The sequence below is a fragment of the Amborella trichopoda genome, chromosome 11, assembly GCF_054954075.1.
Source record: "Amborella trichopoda isolate Santa Cruz 75 chromosome 11, AtrichopodaSantaCruz75HAP2 v2.0, whole genome shotgun sequence".
Lineage (NCBI taxonomy): Eukaryota > Viridiplantae > Streptophyta > Magnoliopsida > Amborellales > Amborellaceae > Amborella > Amborella trichopoda.
Genome location: NC_142346.1, coordinates 7,447,384 through 7,462,500, shown reverse-complemented (window position 1 = coordinate 7,462,500; position 15,117 = coordinate 7,447,384). Strand labels below are relative to the sequence as shown.

General features: G+C 34.0%; 1 protein-coding gene across 15 annotated transcripts in view; it reads right to left on the bottom strand.

The window, feature by feature from the left end:
* Window positions 1-6,983: 6,983 nt before the first annotated feature.
* Window positions 6,984-15,117, bottom strand: part of LOC18444373 (PHD finger-containing protein 1) — a 37,037-nt gene continuing 28,903 nt past the window's right edge. For all 15 annotated transcript variants that reach the window (XM_006854546.4, XM_088851515.1, XM_088851516.1 and 12 more), the window contains 2 exons: window positions 7,468-7,988; window positions 6,984-7,305 (listed from right to left, as the gene is read on the bottom strand). In XM_006854546.4, coding sequence (XP_006854608.2) covers window positions 7,660-7,988 — 329 coding nt within the window. In that variant the 3' untranslated portion in view covers window positions 6,984-7,305; window positions 7,468-7,659. The remainder of the gene's footprint in view (window positions 7,306-7,467; window positions 7,989-15,117) is intronic.

The window sequence follows — 15,117 nt, the reverse complement described above, 5'->3', positions numbered from 1 at the left end:
CCAGATAGGATTCTTGTAGCGGCCTCAATTAATTGAGAAAATGCTATGATGATGATGATGATGATGATAAAAAAAACTCAAGTAATATTGGTGATTTGATCTAGATCGCCGAGGCTATCTAGCAAAAATTATGAAAATATCAAGAAAAAAGAATTAGATCAAGTTTCAAACGATAAATCATTTTAATTAGGGCAGGACAATGACTAAATCGGTCAAAAGAATGATTAAATAAAAAATGGCTTTATCAGTTGTACGTGTGTTAGAGAGGTTGGTGAGAACATTATGTAGGGGTGATAACAAGGAAAAAAGAAAGTATGATTTGGTGGCCAAGAATAGAGTGTGTATTCCAAAGAAGGAAGGTGACCTTGGCATTAGAAAATTGAAGCTTATGGATAAAACTTTGCTAAACAAGCAGTGGTAAAGAATTTGTCGCATGACAGTCAACAACATAGGCAAATGTTACTTGTAATACTCTTTTCTTAATGGAATATGAGATTTATTGTGGGTAAGGGATGAAGTTTGATTTTAGTGTCACAGAAGGTTGGGATGAAGTGCATTCAAGGTCCAATGATTAAGAGATTTTTGCAAGAATATTAGATCAATTTAGCAAAGTTGGCAGTATGATGGAAGGTAAGGGCTTTCACCCTTTGTTGATATAATAGGGGGAAGAATCCGTTCATTAACTAGTGCTCTCAATTGATGCAGGATTTAGATAGGGTTTTGTTGCCCTCATAGAAAGGATGAAGTTCTGTAGCAAACTGTGTCAGTATCCGTTCCATGAAGTCATTTTATTCATCTTCTCCTTTTCGATGATATATATCGATGGTCTCGGAACTATGGAAACGGTCTATACCTCATAGAGTGAATGATTTCTCATGGAGAGTTTCTTTCGAGCAAAAATATCGATGGTTGATTCATTACGGAAGAGATGAGAGATTATAGTAAATGCGTGTTTACTTTGTAAGGAGGAGGAAACATGAGATCACTTATTTTTACAGTACTAAGAACTTATTGGTGTGGGTTGAGAATATGGGCACTCAATTATTCCTTCTTAGATCAACAGTTAATTTTTTGGATCATTTGAAATTTATCACTTTTATTGAAGGTTGTGTGGAGATGTTTTAGAGCAGCCATAGTTTTGAAATCATGGAAAGCTAGAAATAGAGGAGTTTTTGAAGGAAATGTTATGAATGAAGATAGGTTGAAGAGAAGAATTATTAATTATTTGATTACTTAGGTTTGTGGTTCAAAGCGTTGCATTGGAACTGCTTTGTAGGTTTTTGATTAACCAGGGTTCAAATCCCTCTCTTTCCATACCTTCACCTAATTTACCAATGTTATCGATGGCAATGTATCAAATGCCAATCGATAGCATTATTCCAACAAGTAATACCTTTCTTGAAGATAGGCTGAAAAGAATAATTATTAATTCTTTGATTACTTACGTTCTATTTTATAAGGATTGCTGAGGAGTTTGTTATTTGGACACCACCCCGTAGGGCGTTATTAAATAAATTTTGATGGTAGCTCATCCAGTAATTATATCATATTAATTTTGGAGGTTTGCTTAAAGATAATACAAGGAATACTTTGTTGTCATATTCTAGCTCGTGTGGTAATAAGACAGCAAATGAGGCTGAAATGATTTCAATTATGGAAGGTTTAAGAATTATTTAAGCCATCTTTTCTTTTGTAATCTCATGTAATTCCTTTTATTAATAAAATTGCTTGCCTTTGTCCAAAAACAAAAAAAAAAAGAGGCATGGGAACAAAAAGTACTGTTCTGTTGGAGCATATAACATAACTTGCACTTTTGAGTATGTTTATACAGCAACTAACAGGGAAGCTAATGAATTGGCAAGATAGTGTCTTTCTTGTGAGGAGACCTTGATTAGCTTGTTTTGATGTCTTTCTTTGTTGTTCGTTTTTCTTCTTTCGAGTAACAATATAAATGATACATTAATAAAGTCCGAATAATGGTTTCACTAAAAAAATAAAAAATTCAGAGTTTTAAAAAGTAGAAATTGGTGATCCAAAATATTTTATTTAAATTAGATTCGTATTTAATCAGATTCACACGATTAAAATCATTGAACTAACTTATAAGATCAAAAATTTGATTTAAATCACACCCTGAATGCAAAATCTGAAAAATTCAAACCCTGGTTTAGAAAACCCCCAATGTTGAACTTTTCATTTCATCATGAGGGTGTCTGATCCATGAAAAATTATATGTCCGGTAGAACACCAAAAAATGATCGCAATAGGTTTCGTTTGAGAGCAAATATGAAAAAAATCGAAAGAATGGATAAAAAAAAGGAAGCTCGGACAAAAAAAAGGGGAAAAGATCAATATTATAAACGGAAAAATTATCTTATTTTTAAAAAATAAGTAATTTCCAATTCTAACCAATCATTCACCAAACCAGGCGATTAAAGAAAATCACCCTTGCTCTCTTTTTTAATCCCCCCAATGATCGCAATCCAAATCAGGCGATTCAGATCCGTAAAATATAGGGTTATCAAAATCCCTAGCTTGCAGAACTGAGAATCCCAAATACCAAAATCCCACCCAAGATTGGGTACATCAAGGTTAAATGCAAAATAGATTAATACAATTATAAATCAAGTGCAAGAAATAAAGCAAACATAAAAAATCACGCCACAACAACACAGGATTTACATAGTTCACCCTGCAGGCAACATCTCTCGAAATATCGGTAAAAGATGATCAACGATTTTTCCTTCTAAACTCACTATCCCGATCGAGCAACTATCGATCAATACCTTCTTTTTCACTGCAATACTGTTATCGAAAAGATAAACTCGAGAGCAACCAAGAGACTTTGTCTCTCTCTTGGAGACCCATCTCCATATTGGAGACTCATTCGCACCCCAAATGGGTGACCCTCAAAAGGATAGGGTACTATGTATTGCTTGACTCCGTTGAGAACACTTTCTTGCTTCTCAAAAAAATCCATTTTTATTTTTATCATAATACCCTTAGAAGAAAATATGGGTATAATGATTTGGCTATTACCAAACCCAACATAAAACACTTTAGGAAATCTATTTCTATAGAAATACATTTCGAGAAAAGTATTTCCTATTAAATAGATTTTGGCTGATTGGATGCTATATGGATGCATAACACTTTCATTATTAATTTTTTAAAAAATCGTTAAATATTTTTAGGGTGCACTTTGCATACGGATGCATTGTAGGTGTAGAGGTAAGGTGCACCTTCAAATTTTATCTTGGTATATAATTTTGATGTAAAATGTTATTCGGATTATCTCATAATCTATTTTTATATCTAATTGTAAAATTTTAAATTTCAAAAATGGTCAAGTAGATCTATAAACATATGAAAATCTTGAAAATAGATGGTGTACATAATATGTTGTAAAATGTACTATTTATGAGACTTAAAATCTTTTTATTTTTCATAGTCAAACATTTCGATATTGAGATGATCAAAGGGTTTTTCAACATTAAAACCACCTTTTTTGATGGTTTTTTTAGGGGCATCCGTAGTTCTATATTATAAGGTAGCATCTTCATATAAATGTTTTTCATATTTTTATTATATTATTTATTATAATGTATTTTTTTATTGAATTTTAGATAGTTTCTCTCCCTAAATATTTGAGATAATTTCTCTCAATAAACTTTCAAGTAGTTTCTCTCTCTAAAATTCAATATAGTTTCTCTCTCTAAAATTTTAATATATTTTTTCTCCCTAAAACTTGAAATTTGATATAGTTTCTCTCTCTAAAATTTTTAAGATAGTTTCTCTCACTAAAAATGTTTAAGTACTTTCTCTCTCTCTAAAACTTAAAATTTGAAATAGTTTATCTCTAAAAATTTTAAGTACTTTCTCTCTAAAATTTGATATAGTTCGTCTCGCTAACATTTTAAGATACTTTTCTTTCTAAAACTTAAAATATGAGATAGTTTCTCTCTCTAAAAAATTCGAGATAGTTTTCCTCTCTTAAAATTTTAAGATACTCTCTTTATTAAAGTTAAAATTTAATATAGTTTCTCTCTCTAAAAATTAGAGATAGTTTCTCGCTAAAAAATTTCAAGTACTTTCTCTATCTAAAACTTAAAATTTGAGATAGTTTCTCTTTAAAATTTTGATATAGTTTCTCTCTCTAAAAAATTTGAGAATTTTCTCTCTAAAATTTTTCAAGTCCTTTCTCTCTATAAAACTTAAAATTTAAGATAGTTTCTTTAGATATAGTTTCTCTCAATAAAACGTTTGAGATATTTTCTCTCTAAAATTTTCAAGTACTTGCTCTATCTAAAACTTAAAATTTGATATAGTTTCTCTCTAAAAATTTTTATAAATTTGAGATAGTTTCTCTCTCTAAAAGTTGATATAGTTTCTCTATCTAAAATTATAAAATGTCTCTCTCTAAAACTTAAAATTTGAGATATTTCTTTTTTAAAAAACTTTAAGATAGTTTCTCTCTCTAAAAAGTTTTAGTACTTTTTCTCTCTAAAACTTAAAATTTGACACAATTTCTCTGTCTAAAAATTTTCACGTACTTTCTCTTTATAAAACTAAAATTTGAGATAGCTTCTCAATCTAAAAAATTTGATATAGTTTCTCTCCAAAATATTTCAAGTACTTTCTCTCTCTAAAAATTAAAATTTGAGATAGTTTTTCTCTCTAAATTTTTTGAGATGTTTCTCTCTTTAAAATATTCTCCAAAATATTTCAAGTACTTTCTCTAAAAATTAAAATTTGAAATAGTTTTTCTCTCTATATTTTTTGAGATGTTTCTCTCTTTAAAATATTTTTAGATACTTTTCTCGCTAAAATTTGATATAGTTTCTCTCTCTAAAATTTTAAGGTATTTTCTCTTTAAAACTTAACATTTGAAATTCTCTCTATAAAAAATTTAAGATAATTTCTCTCTAAAAAATTTCGATAGTTTATTCTATCTCTAAAATTTTAAGATACTCTCTTTAAAATGTAATATTTGAGATAATCTCTCTCCAAATTTGTGGGGGTGTTTTTGTGGAATTAATTATATTTCATAAATTGGATATCTCTAAGAAATCTAGTTGGAAATCAATTTCGGAGGGCAAAGACAATGATACATATTTTTTTTATTTTTAGGTTGAAATGAAGAAAACAGTTACAGGCAAAAATACATTTCCATTCCAAAATTTCTATCCAAACACCAAAAATGTGTCATTTCCACTAGAAATATATTTCCAAATAGCCAAACAACCCCTCAAAGCCAGAAATGTATCATTTCCACTTGAAATATATTTCTAAATATCCAAACAGCCCCTCATAGTTTGAGGATTCGACAATTTGCCATCAATGCAGCCAGGAACCCAAATGAGAGATTAGACAAGCAAAGAGAAAGAATAAAACTAAAGAAAATATCCTATTATCCCCTATTTTAAACTTCTATATCTCATCAGACTCAAGAATTGAAAACATTACTTGTAAGCAAAAAAACTATCTTTTTATCTTCCAACCCCCTGAACCCTTTTGACCATGTATTATAGACCTCAACAACTTATGAAATAACTATATCTCTCTTTCTAAAACTCATCTCTCTCACATCCTCTTTCTTTCAAAACTCCATCTCTCTCTCTCTCTAAAACTCTCTCTCTAAAATCCAAACTTCATCTCTCTCTAAAACTCCATCTCTCTCACACACATAAGAAGATGTGCTCGTATTCAAACTCAAGCTAAACCCAAACTCCATCTCTCAAGGTGTGCTCGTGTTCGAACTCAAGCTAAATCCCTTGACCGGTAAACTCATCGAAAAACAAAGAGAGAGATAAAATTTTAGAGACAGAGATGGAGTTTGAATAGAATGTCATTTTAATGTTTGTTTAGATAAAAAATTTATGATCAAAAAAGTCGGTTGTAAGATAGAAAAGATGGAGACCTTTTACTTACAAATAATATTTTCAATTCTTGAATCTTATGAAATGTAAAAATAAAAAAGAGAGGATAAAGAGATATTTTCCCATAAATCTAAAGATTCAACATTTTTGATAAGCTACCCAACAAACAGAAGTATACTACTTGGGTCCATTTGTTCTCCATCTTTTCAGTTAATTTATAATCCGGAAAGGACTGCGACAGGTGAGTTAATTTATATTCCTGCAAATGGGATCTCGACACGGTAATCTCACCCTCAATCCTTTCCGATCAGGTGAGTTAATTTATATTCCTGCAAATGGGATCTCGACACGGTAATCTCACCCTCAACCATCTCAAAATTAAAATTGGTACTTGAATCCTTTTCGAATGTTTTCAAGACTTACAAAAATATTTTGGAAAAAACATTTTTATATGTTGTAATGGGCACCTATCTCCCTAAGCTTGTTTTCAAAACTTTCAAAAATATTTTTGAAAGAACATTTTTATATGTTGTAATGGGTACCTATCTCGCTAAGCTTTTTAAAAGAGTTTATCATATAGGAAACATACCATACAAATCACGTGTACAGTAAGTGCCACACATGCGAGTCATCGGCCAACCACCTCATCAATGGATGACGGAAATGAGGCAGTCATGCGTATTGTTCTCAGTTTTGGTTGTTAGCTTATCAACGCTCACTTTCGCGTTATATCGATGAGAACGATTGCTGCAGGGCAAGTTCGCATCAACACATGCTATACATGTACCCTGAATAATATTCATCATGAGGATTTTTATGTGCTTCATGTTCATATCAGAGTCGGACTATTTCTAGGTCTTTTTGGGAGATCTAATGGGCTCGAAAGTCTGGGAACCATCTAAGATTGACACCAAAATAGCCACAGGATTTGCCTAAAACCCCCAAATCTAATCCAAATTCCATATCCAAAATCATCTCCTTTCACAAATCCCATCTTGTGAATCTGGTAAATTATTCAAACCATCAACTGCAATTGTTCAAATTCAAGGGTAGGAATGTATTAGTTCACTGAGAACATATCACATAAGCTTCCAAAGACTAACATTCATGGAAATTATCAAGACACCTAAATGGTGCCAGTGAATCATTTAGAGGAGTATCATGACAAAATGGCCAGTACGTACTGCACAAACAGAGAGAAATGGGAGCACAAATTCTACAGATAGAAAAACCATAAGTCAAATCCACAAGATCTGCTAAAAAAAGGTAAAAAACCACTTTACAAACTCAGTTACCAAAAAATACTCTGCATTCCTATGATTTGATGATAAACACCACAAAAATTCTACAGTACCATAGGACGAAACATGAAATGAAACTTCCTGGTGACATTGCCGGCAAGAACCCTGGTATTTTATATACAAACCTGCACGAAAAAATACCAAAATAAATTTAACCTAGAGAGAACAAACAAGAAGGTTACATACAAAAAGAACAGATGCCACTTCATCCAGAACTTGAAAGTTCAAGGTTGCCTCAAAGATCAACATGTCTTATGAAACACAAGAAAACAATGTACGATACGCACCTGTAATCTGCAGAGAATCCCCAGAACAGTTTGGTCTCTTCGAATCGATGTCATTTCAGCAAAATATTTCTAGGTGAAAAGAAAGATGAAGGTGTCTTTCTTGCCTAACCGTTAGGCCTATATACTGATATCCAGACATCTTGTCAGAAAACAGAGAACCCGGCTTTGAGTTCTTGAAAGACTTCAACTGAACTAAACCTTCCCAGAACGGGGTGCAGATCGGCCAAGCCCTAAATCAAGATCAAGCTCACAATCACTTCCCATCCTAGTAACAATGGCCAAGTTCTCTTCCCTAAGAGGAAAAAGCTCTAACATGTCATCCTCACAATAGGAAGGTGCACCATTCACTCTACACTTTGTAAACTTTTCTTGTGATTCAGAAACAGGAGTATTAGGATTTGATATCTCTGACCCACCATTCTCATCACATGCATCACACTTCTCTTCCTGCTCCATATCACATGATTTCTTCTGCGTAACTTGTCTGAATATTCCCCAGATATAATATCTCCCACTGAATCCTACGTAATGAGTTTTGGAATGTCAGAACCTGAATAAGAAATTTCTCCACCAAAAAAATAGAGGTGCAATATGATTTTCATTAAGGATTTAGAAGATGCACATGAATGATGATAACACGCACCAACAAAGGACCATATAATCATTCCATGGAATGTTAAAAATTAGAATATGCATGATAAACCTTTATGAATAAAATCTAACAAAGGACTCAATACAAACTTAATGCCCATTGGATGCATCATGCATAAAGAAAAGCCTAGACTTGGGTAATTCATCAAGAAAAGAGAAGATAAATTACACTCGTCTTTTGTATAAATAGCATAAGTACAATGAAGATAAAACTACATGTCAGCACGTAGCGTGTCAATGACAAAATATCACGGTAAATTCATGTTTCACAAAGTCCAATCCCATGACTACACATTTATCTCAACTATTTACAAGGAATTTGCTACAATAATAATTCAATACAAATTTCTCTGTGTGTGTGCGTTCATGATTGTGTGCCAAAAGAACCAAGAAAGATAACGAAACTTTCCAGAAATCAAAATACTTTGATCATGGAAGCATTAGTTTCATGATTATGACTCCATTTGCAGAAATCAAAATATATTGGTCTCTCGTTTTAACTTTTACAATTCACAGCTTCAACATAGAAATGTCAGCACACATTGACTGTAATGAATGATATCAAGGACTAAGAATTGCTGAACCCAATCTGTGATGACATCAGAGATTACTTAAACAAAAAGAGAAAAGGAACTATCACATTTGCTATGCCATCTCAGAAACTCATTTGGCATGTGCTTATCAAGGCTTATCACAAACCCAATTCTAAGAAATTTTTCTGAGAACATTCGGAAATTATGATGTAACATCACCAAGAAATGGATGCTTCAAAATAGCTGTCACACCCATGATAGTAGCATCACAAGAAAACCTAATGTTGCAAATTTCCCAAAAGAAACATAATGTGTAGACATATTCCCAGCTGTTTCTATGCATCACAGCTTTGAATGCTGAAAGATCCTCGGATGACAAAGCCCAGATGAGAAAAACACAACAATACCAGAAAGTACACTTATAAAACATTCATCTTTAGGATGGAGTAGAGAAATGACACAAAAAGCAGGCCACCTCGCTCCTACACCGCCACATCAAGTGCGAGGAGCTGCCTAGGAGCCCCTAGACCGATACAGTACTCTTAGGCACCATGGCCTAGGCGGCTAAATAGGGGATGATGTGCTGCCTAGGTGGGTGAAACACATATCATGTGATGCACCTCTGCTCGAGGGCCTCTAAACCAATTTTACGGTTCTTTAGAAGTGAGAAGAAACCAAATTAATAAATTTTGAAAATTTTTGAAATAAAAAAAAGTCAGGTTCCAGAAATATCCTCAAACCTAACTCTTTTTTGGATAGGATTCATTGTGAATTATAATGGCATGTTATAAGAAGATATCTTAGGTGATTTTAAACTCAATATTCATCCAAACCACAGAGGATCAAAGATCAAACAACAAAGGTTAGCCAAATATCTTTGTAATTAAGATGTCTTTTCCATTTGACATGCATTATTTGGGATTCTAATAGGAGATGGGATAAGGGTTGGAGCTATGAGTTTTGCTGAATTAAAAAGATAGGGAGACAGTTTTGGTTACATCTTTTATAAACAAGATTCAAACGGAAGGGTTAATAGACATAAAAACACATTACTACTATTAGGCGGATGTTGCCCCATGTAACCATAATCCAGCAGTCGTTACGAAGGAGATATTTTAGTATTTGGATGTTTGGTAAAAAGGAGGAAAGGCAGGCAAGTATTGCAAAGTTGAAGGCCAGTAATATATTAGGCGATAATGCGGAAGATGAGGATGAAGTTATGACTGAAGCAGGTTCCTATTGAAGTTGCAAGAGAGGATTCGTTTCAAGAAACCTCATAGAAAGCGGCCTATGGATGTCTTTCTGCCCCCCAACCTGAGCAGTGGTAGAGGAAAGGGAGAAGCAATTAACAACTGATAATACGTTTAAGAAGGAAGACCTAGCCCCAATAAATCAATATATTGCTTGGTGGATGTATCACGCAAGCACTACTTCCAATCCTACTCGCCCAAGCAGTTCCCATACAATGCTACATGCAATTGGCCAATTTGGGCTAAGGTTGGAGGGCCTAATTCCTCATGAGCTTAAGAAGCCATCGCAACAAGAGGTACAACGGAGAACATTATGACCCACAAGGATGTGTGGGTGCTATATGAGGCCTTAATAATGATAGATACTTGGAGTGACAAAAGGAGTAAGATTGTGATGAATTTGACGGTAAATTGTCCTGTAAGGATTTCCAAGTGTATTGGTGCACCCGCCAATATTCATAATGCATGATAATTTTTTACTTGGCTGAAAAGGGTATTGAGGAGACTGAATCGAACACTTACAGGCAATCTGCTTCTTCTTATATGTGGCCCTAATTGTTTTTAAGGTGGTTTTCTTCTTTCTTTTTCTTTAAGGTGTGGGGCACCAAGAGGGCACCCAGACCCACCTAGGTGCCTAGCAATTGTCCAGCTAGCAATTGTCCAGCTAGGAGGCCGGGCAGCTGACGTTTTCATCATTGCTCGCACTACAACATAATGTGAGAAGAAAAACCAATTAAGATCTATGTTTCATTTCAGTTGATTGGTCTAGAAGCCAGTGGTCCAAACAAGCTAAAGGGAAGAAGTCATGTGATTTTGTTTTGTCTAAGTCATAGTTGTAATCGGGTAGCATACTAACTTAAGGTTCTTTAACCCTTCGTCAAAATTTTATATTTGGTTGATAGTAGGGTGAAGCCCTCAATGGGCATTAGATATGATGCACTAGATGGAGCCAAGAGAGACATCCATGTAATTAGGCAACGATGAGAACATGCATGGCCCAAACTATAGGAGATTGCAGATAAAAAGTGGGATAAGAAGCTTCATCGGCCATTACATGCAGCTAGTTGCTATATGAACCCCATTTCCTTTATGCAGACCTAGATATTGACAGGGAGGATGCAATTATGAATGGCTTTAATGAACGTCCAGAGACGCTCAATCCTAATAACGATATCCAGTATAAGATACCTGTTGAATAGTTGATTTTAAGTTAGATGTGTATTATTATCATATGGGAATGAAATGGCAATGACACAAAAACCCAAATTCGAGGTAATCTATATCATTTGAATAATATCTTTCAATTTTCAACTTACATGGTTTCATATGACACTATAATCTTATAGTGATTTTATAGTTGATTTTTATTAGTTACAACTTGAACTTGAAACTTACAAACTTGCAACTCATAATTTTAAAATTTAAACAATGTCACAATGCAATTGTAGACCAATGGTGGAGCCAACATGGGAGTAGTGCAATTTAAAGCTTCAAAAATAGTGTAGATTGAGCAGATCTATGAAAACTTGAAAATCTTGAAAATTGACAGCCCAAAACTACGTTACAAGATACACTATTTCCAAAACTTGAAATCCATTTTTTTCTCATGTCCATGCATCTTGATGTTGAGATGATCAATTTGAGGATATTTGAGCAGCAAAACAACCTCTTCTAGTGAAATTTTTGAGGTGGGCTCTAAATTGATTGTTTAGAGGCTCGGATCTATATAACCTTTGTCCATAAAATAATATACAATAAAAATAAAAATGCATGTTTTAATTTTTTTATTTTCCAAAATGATGCTTCTTAAATCCTAGTACTGGATTTTATTTTATTTTTTACATAATGTATGTTAAGCATTATTTATAGTTGTTTTGATATAACCATTTATATTAATCTTAAAAAGATGCAGCCTCATGTCTCTTAAAGGCTCTAACCATGATATATATATATATATATATATATGTGTGTGTGTGTGTGTGTGTGTGTGTGTGTGTGTGCGCGCGCGCACATGTGTACGTGTGTGAGTGCATTTGGAGCACACATACATTTATAAACGAGTGTCTAGGTAACCTCAAAACCAAATCACCCTCATTACGCCTAGGTGGCGAGACACACACACACCCGACCCCAAAGCAGAGTATGAGAAGCCAAGGTTCAAAAATTCCACCATGCCAGCCGCCTGGGTGGCCAAGGAGGAGGGAAAAGGTCCTCGACCAAGGGCAAAAGGTGTCCTTTTTCCTTCCTTTAAAGGTGGGAAAGCAGCTTTGGGGATATTTTGGCCCACAAAAACATTATTAAGCTCTTGCTTAGTGGAAAAAAACTTATTTAAACCAAGATTTTCAAATTTTCTTGAAGATCGAAAAAATTTGAATTTTGAATTCTTACAAAATTGAAAATAGTACGAGATGGTTGCAAAAGAGGTCTTTCGGCAATGAACGGCGACCTATTTAAGCCAAGATGTATTAGGTATTAAAAAGTTAGTATATTTAAATTTTTGGCTAGGGATTTGGTTATTTTTGTGAATATTGGAGTTGATTTTTTTTTTTTTTTTTCATATTTACTTTTTGTTCATGTACTTCTTCTCAAGTTTGGCTTTGTACTTTTGGCAATACTCAAGTGTGGAGTTTGGTTTGAGTTTATAGATATTTATTACTATTGTCTATTGGGTAACCAAATCTGAATAAAATGTTTATTAAACTCAATCCAAATGGCTTCTCTTTCCTACTTTGGTGTAATTGGATTGTCATTTTGTAAATTAGAATATAGCACTCTAGGTTGGTTAACTTTAGTATTGCGATATTTATTTTAATAGGGCATCCCGGCAAATAACTAGTTTTTACGTCACTAAATACTAAGTCAAAAATAATTCTTGAGTTTTGTATCAATATATTGCATTTTTAAAGTAAAACATATTTGTTCTTTTTTTTAATATATTGGAAATGATGACTTTTTTTAATGAACTCATTGCGTTTTGTGAATTTATCTAGTTATCACCGTTTCATTTTGTCAACATTATGAAAAGCATCTTCAGCTTCAGTTTAATTTGCTGCAATGCACCCTAGATTTAAAGAACATGTACTCAAGATTCGATTTTGTTAGTTTTGTGCATTTTTCAAAATTTGGGCTGTGGGTTGTTGACTTGAGTAATTGACAGACTTCTTCCAGTTCTAATAGATAAGTTAATCAATTATGCAAATACGGATAATGCCCCAATCCAAATGACAAGAATAAGGTTCAATGCAAGTTTTGTCAAAAAAGCTATCAACACTTTGTGCCTCTTAAAGGGTATGATGCACCATGCCCTCAAACCCATACAAAAGTTAGAAGAGAGAATTTGGAGCATTTAGAGGGGTCCCAAAGAAGAAAGAAGAGTCGAGAAAAAAACTTGAAGAGATCATCTAATCAGTTGATAGTTAACAGTGGCATTACAGTATCCAGTGATTCAAAACGGGACCGCCAACGCCTAGGTGGTCTAGAAGGTTGGGGGGACATCGCCCAGGCCAAGGTGGCCAAATTAAGCAAGCAGTCCCTCGACGACCGTTTAGGCGGTACGGCACCCGTCTAGGTGGGCGCCCAGCCCTGGGCAGCCGATCAAGGTTTGCGCCCGGCCTAAGGGCGGAAATGGATTTTTTTTGGGTTTGTTTTGGGGATTTTTTGACAAAAAATGCTTTTAAAGGTGGGTTTTAGGTTTATTTGAAACCTAAACCCACAAGAACATATTTTAGAGAGAGAGAAACCTCAAAAAAAAAACTAGATTTTATGATTTTCATTGCATTGAAGTCTTTCTCAAAGTTACGAGAAATGGATCCAAACATCACCCATCAAGATTAGATTTAGTTTTGGAGTGTTTTTAGTCCTATTAGAGGGTGTTTTTTAATACTTTAACACCATAAAATATCTTAGAGGGAAGTTTGGAGTTCGAGTAATCAAAGTAAGTGCAAAGCTTTACTTTTTAGATTGCTTGTACTATTTTGAAATGTCTGCTTCAAGATATAGTCAAAACGGCGATCCGAGTTGAAAATATAGGTATAACCCGAATCCGAATGACAAAAATTGCATAAGATGCAATTATTGTGAAAATGATACAAAAGGGAGTATAAATCGGTTTAAGAAACATCTTGCCAGTATTAAAGAGAATGTTGCTCCTTGAAAAAATATTTTTGAAGCTATCAAAGAGGAGATTCACCAATTTATGAGTTCAGTATAACACAAGCAAAAACTAAATCCTTGTCATTTGGATAGGTCTATATCTGGTTTTGCTAGAAGAAGAGATGATGGTTGGACATATGGTCATAACCCGAAACCAAACGATAAAAATTGTATAAAGTGTAATTTTTGTGAAAAAGATACCAATGGGGGTATTAATCGATTCAAGAAAAACATTGCCGGTATTAAAGGGAATGTTGCTTCTTGTAAAAAGATTCCTAAAGCTATTCGAGATGAGATTAGACAATATTTGAATTTAGTAGAACCAGAAAAGGATGAAAATGAGCCTTATTCTATGAAAATATCTTCTCCAGGTTCTTCTAGAAGTGGTGATCCGGGTTGGAAGTATGGTCATAACCTGAATCCAAATGACAAAAATCGTATTAAATATAATTATTGTGGAAAAGAAACTAATGGTGGTATTTACCGGTTCAAAAAAGACCTTGCCGGCATTAAGCGGCATGTTGCCCCGTGTAAACATGCTTCTGAGGCTATCTAGTGATGAGATATATGTACGATGGAGCGTCAACTATTGTGCGAACAACTAGTGGAGAGACGAGTGAGTTTTCAGTGACAATAGGTCTACCTCAAGGGCCAGCATTAAGCTTGTACCTCTTTGTCTTAGTTATGGACGACTTAACTACGCACCTACAAGATGAGGTACTGTCGTACATGTTCACAAATGACATAGTTTTGATCGATGAGACCCGATACAGCGTCAACACAAAGTTAGAACTTTGGAGGGATGCTTTAAAATCAAAGGTTTTTAAATTAGCCGGACTAAGAGTATTTGGAATGCAAAATTAGTAGTAATAGAAGTAGAGACAAGGAAGTAGTTAAAATCGACGGCCAGGAAGTACAAAAAAGACCGCTCTTTCGATACCTTGAGTCGATAATCCAAGAAAATGGAGAGATTGAGGAAGATGAGTATAAAAGAGATGAGGATGTTGAGATGGATGAGTGGCAAGACAAGAGGGGATAGAATCCAAAATGAATCCATACGAGAA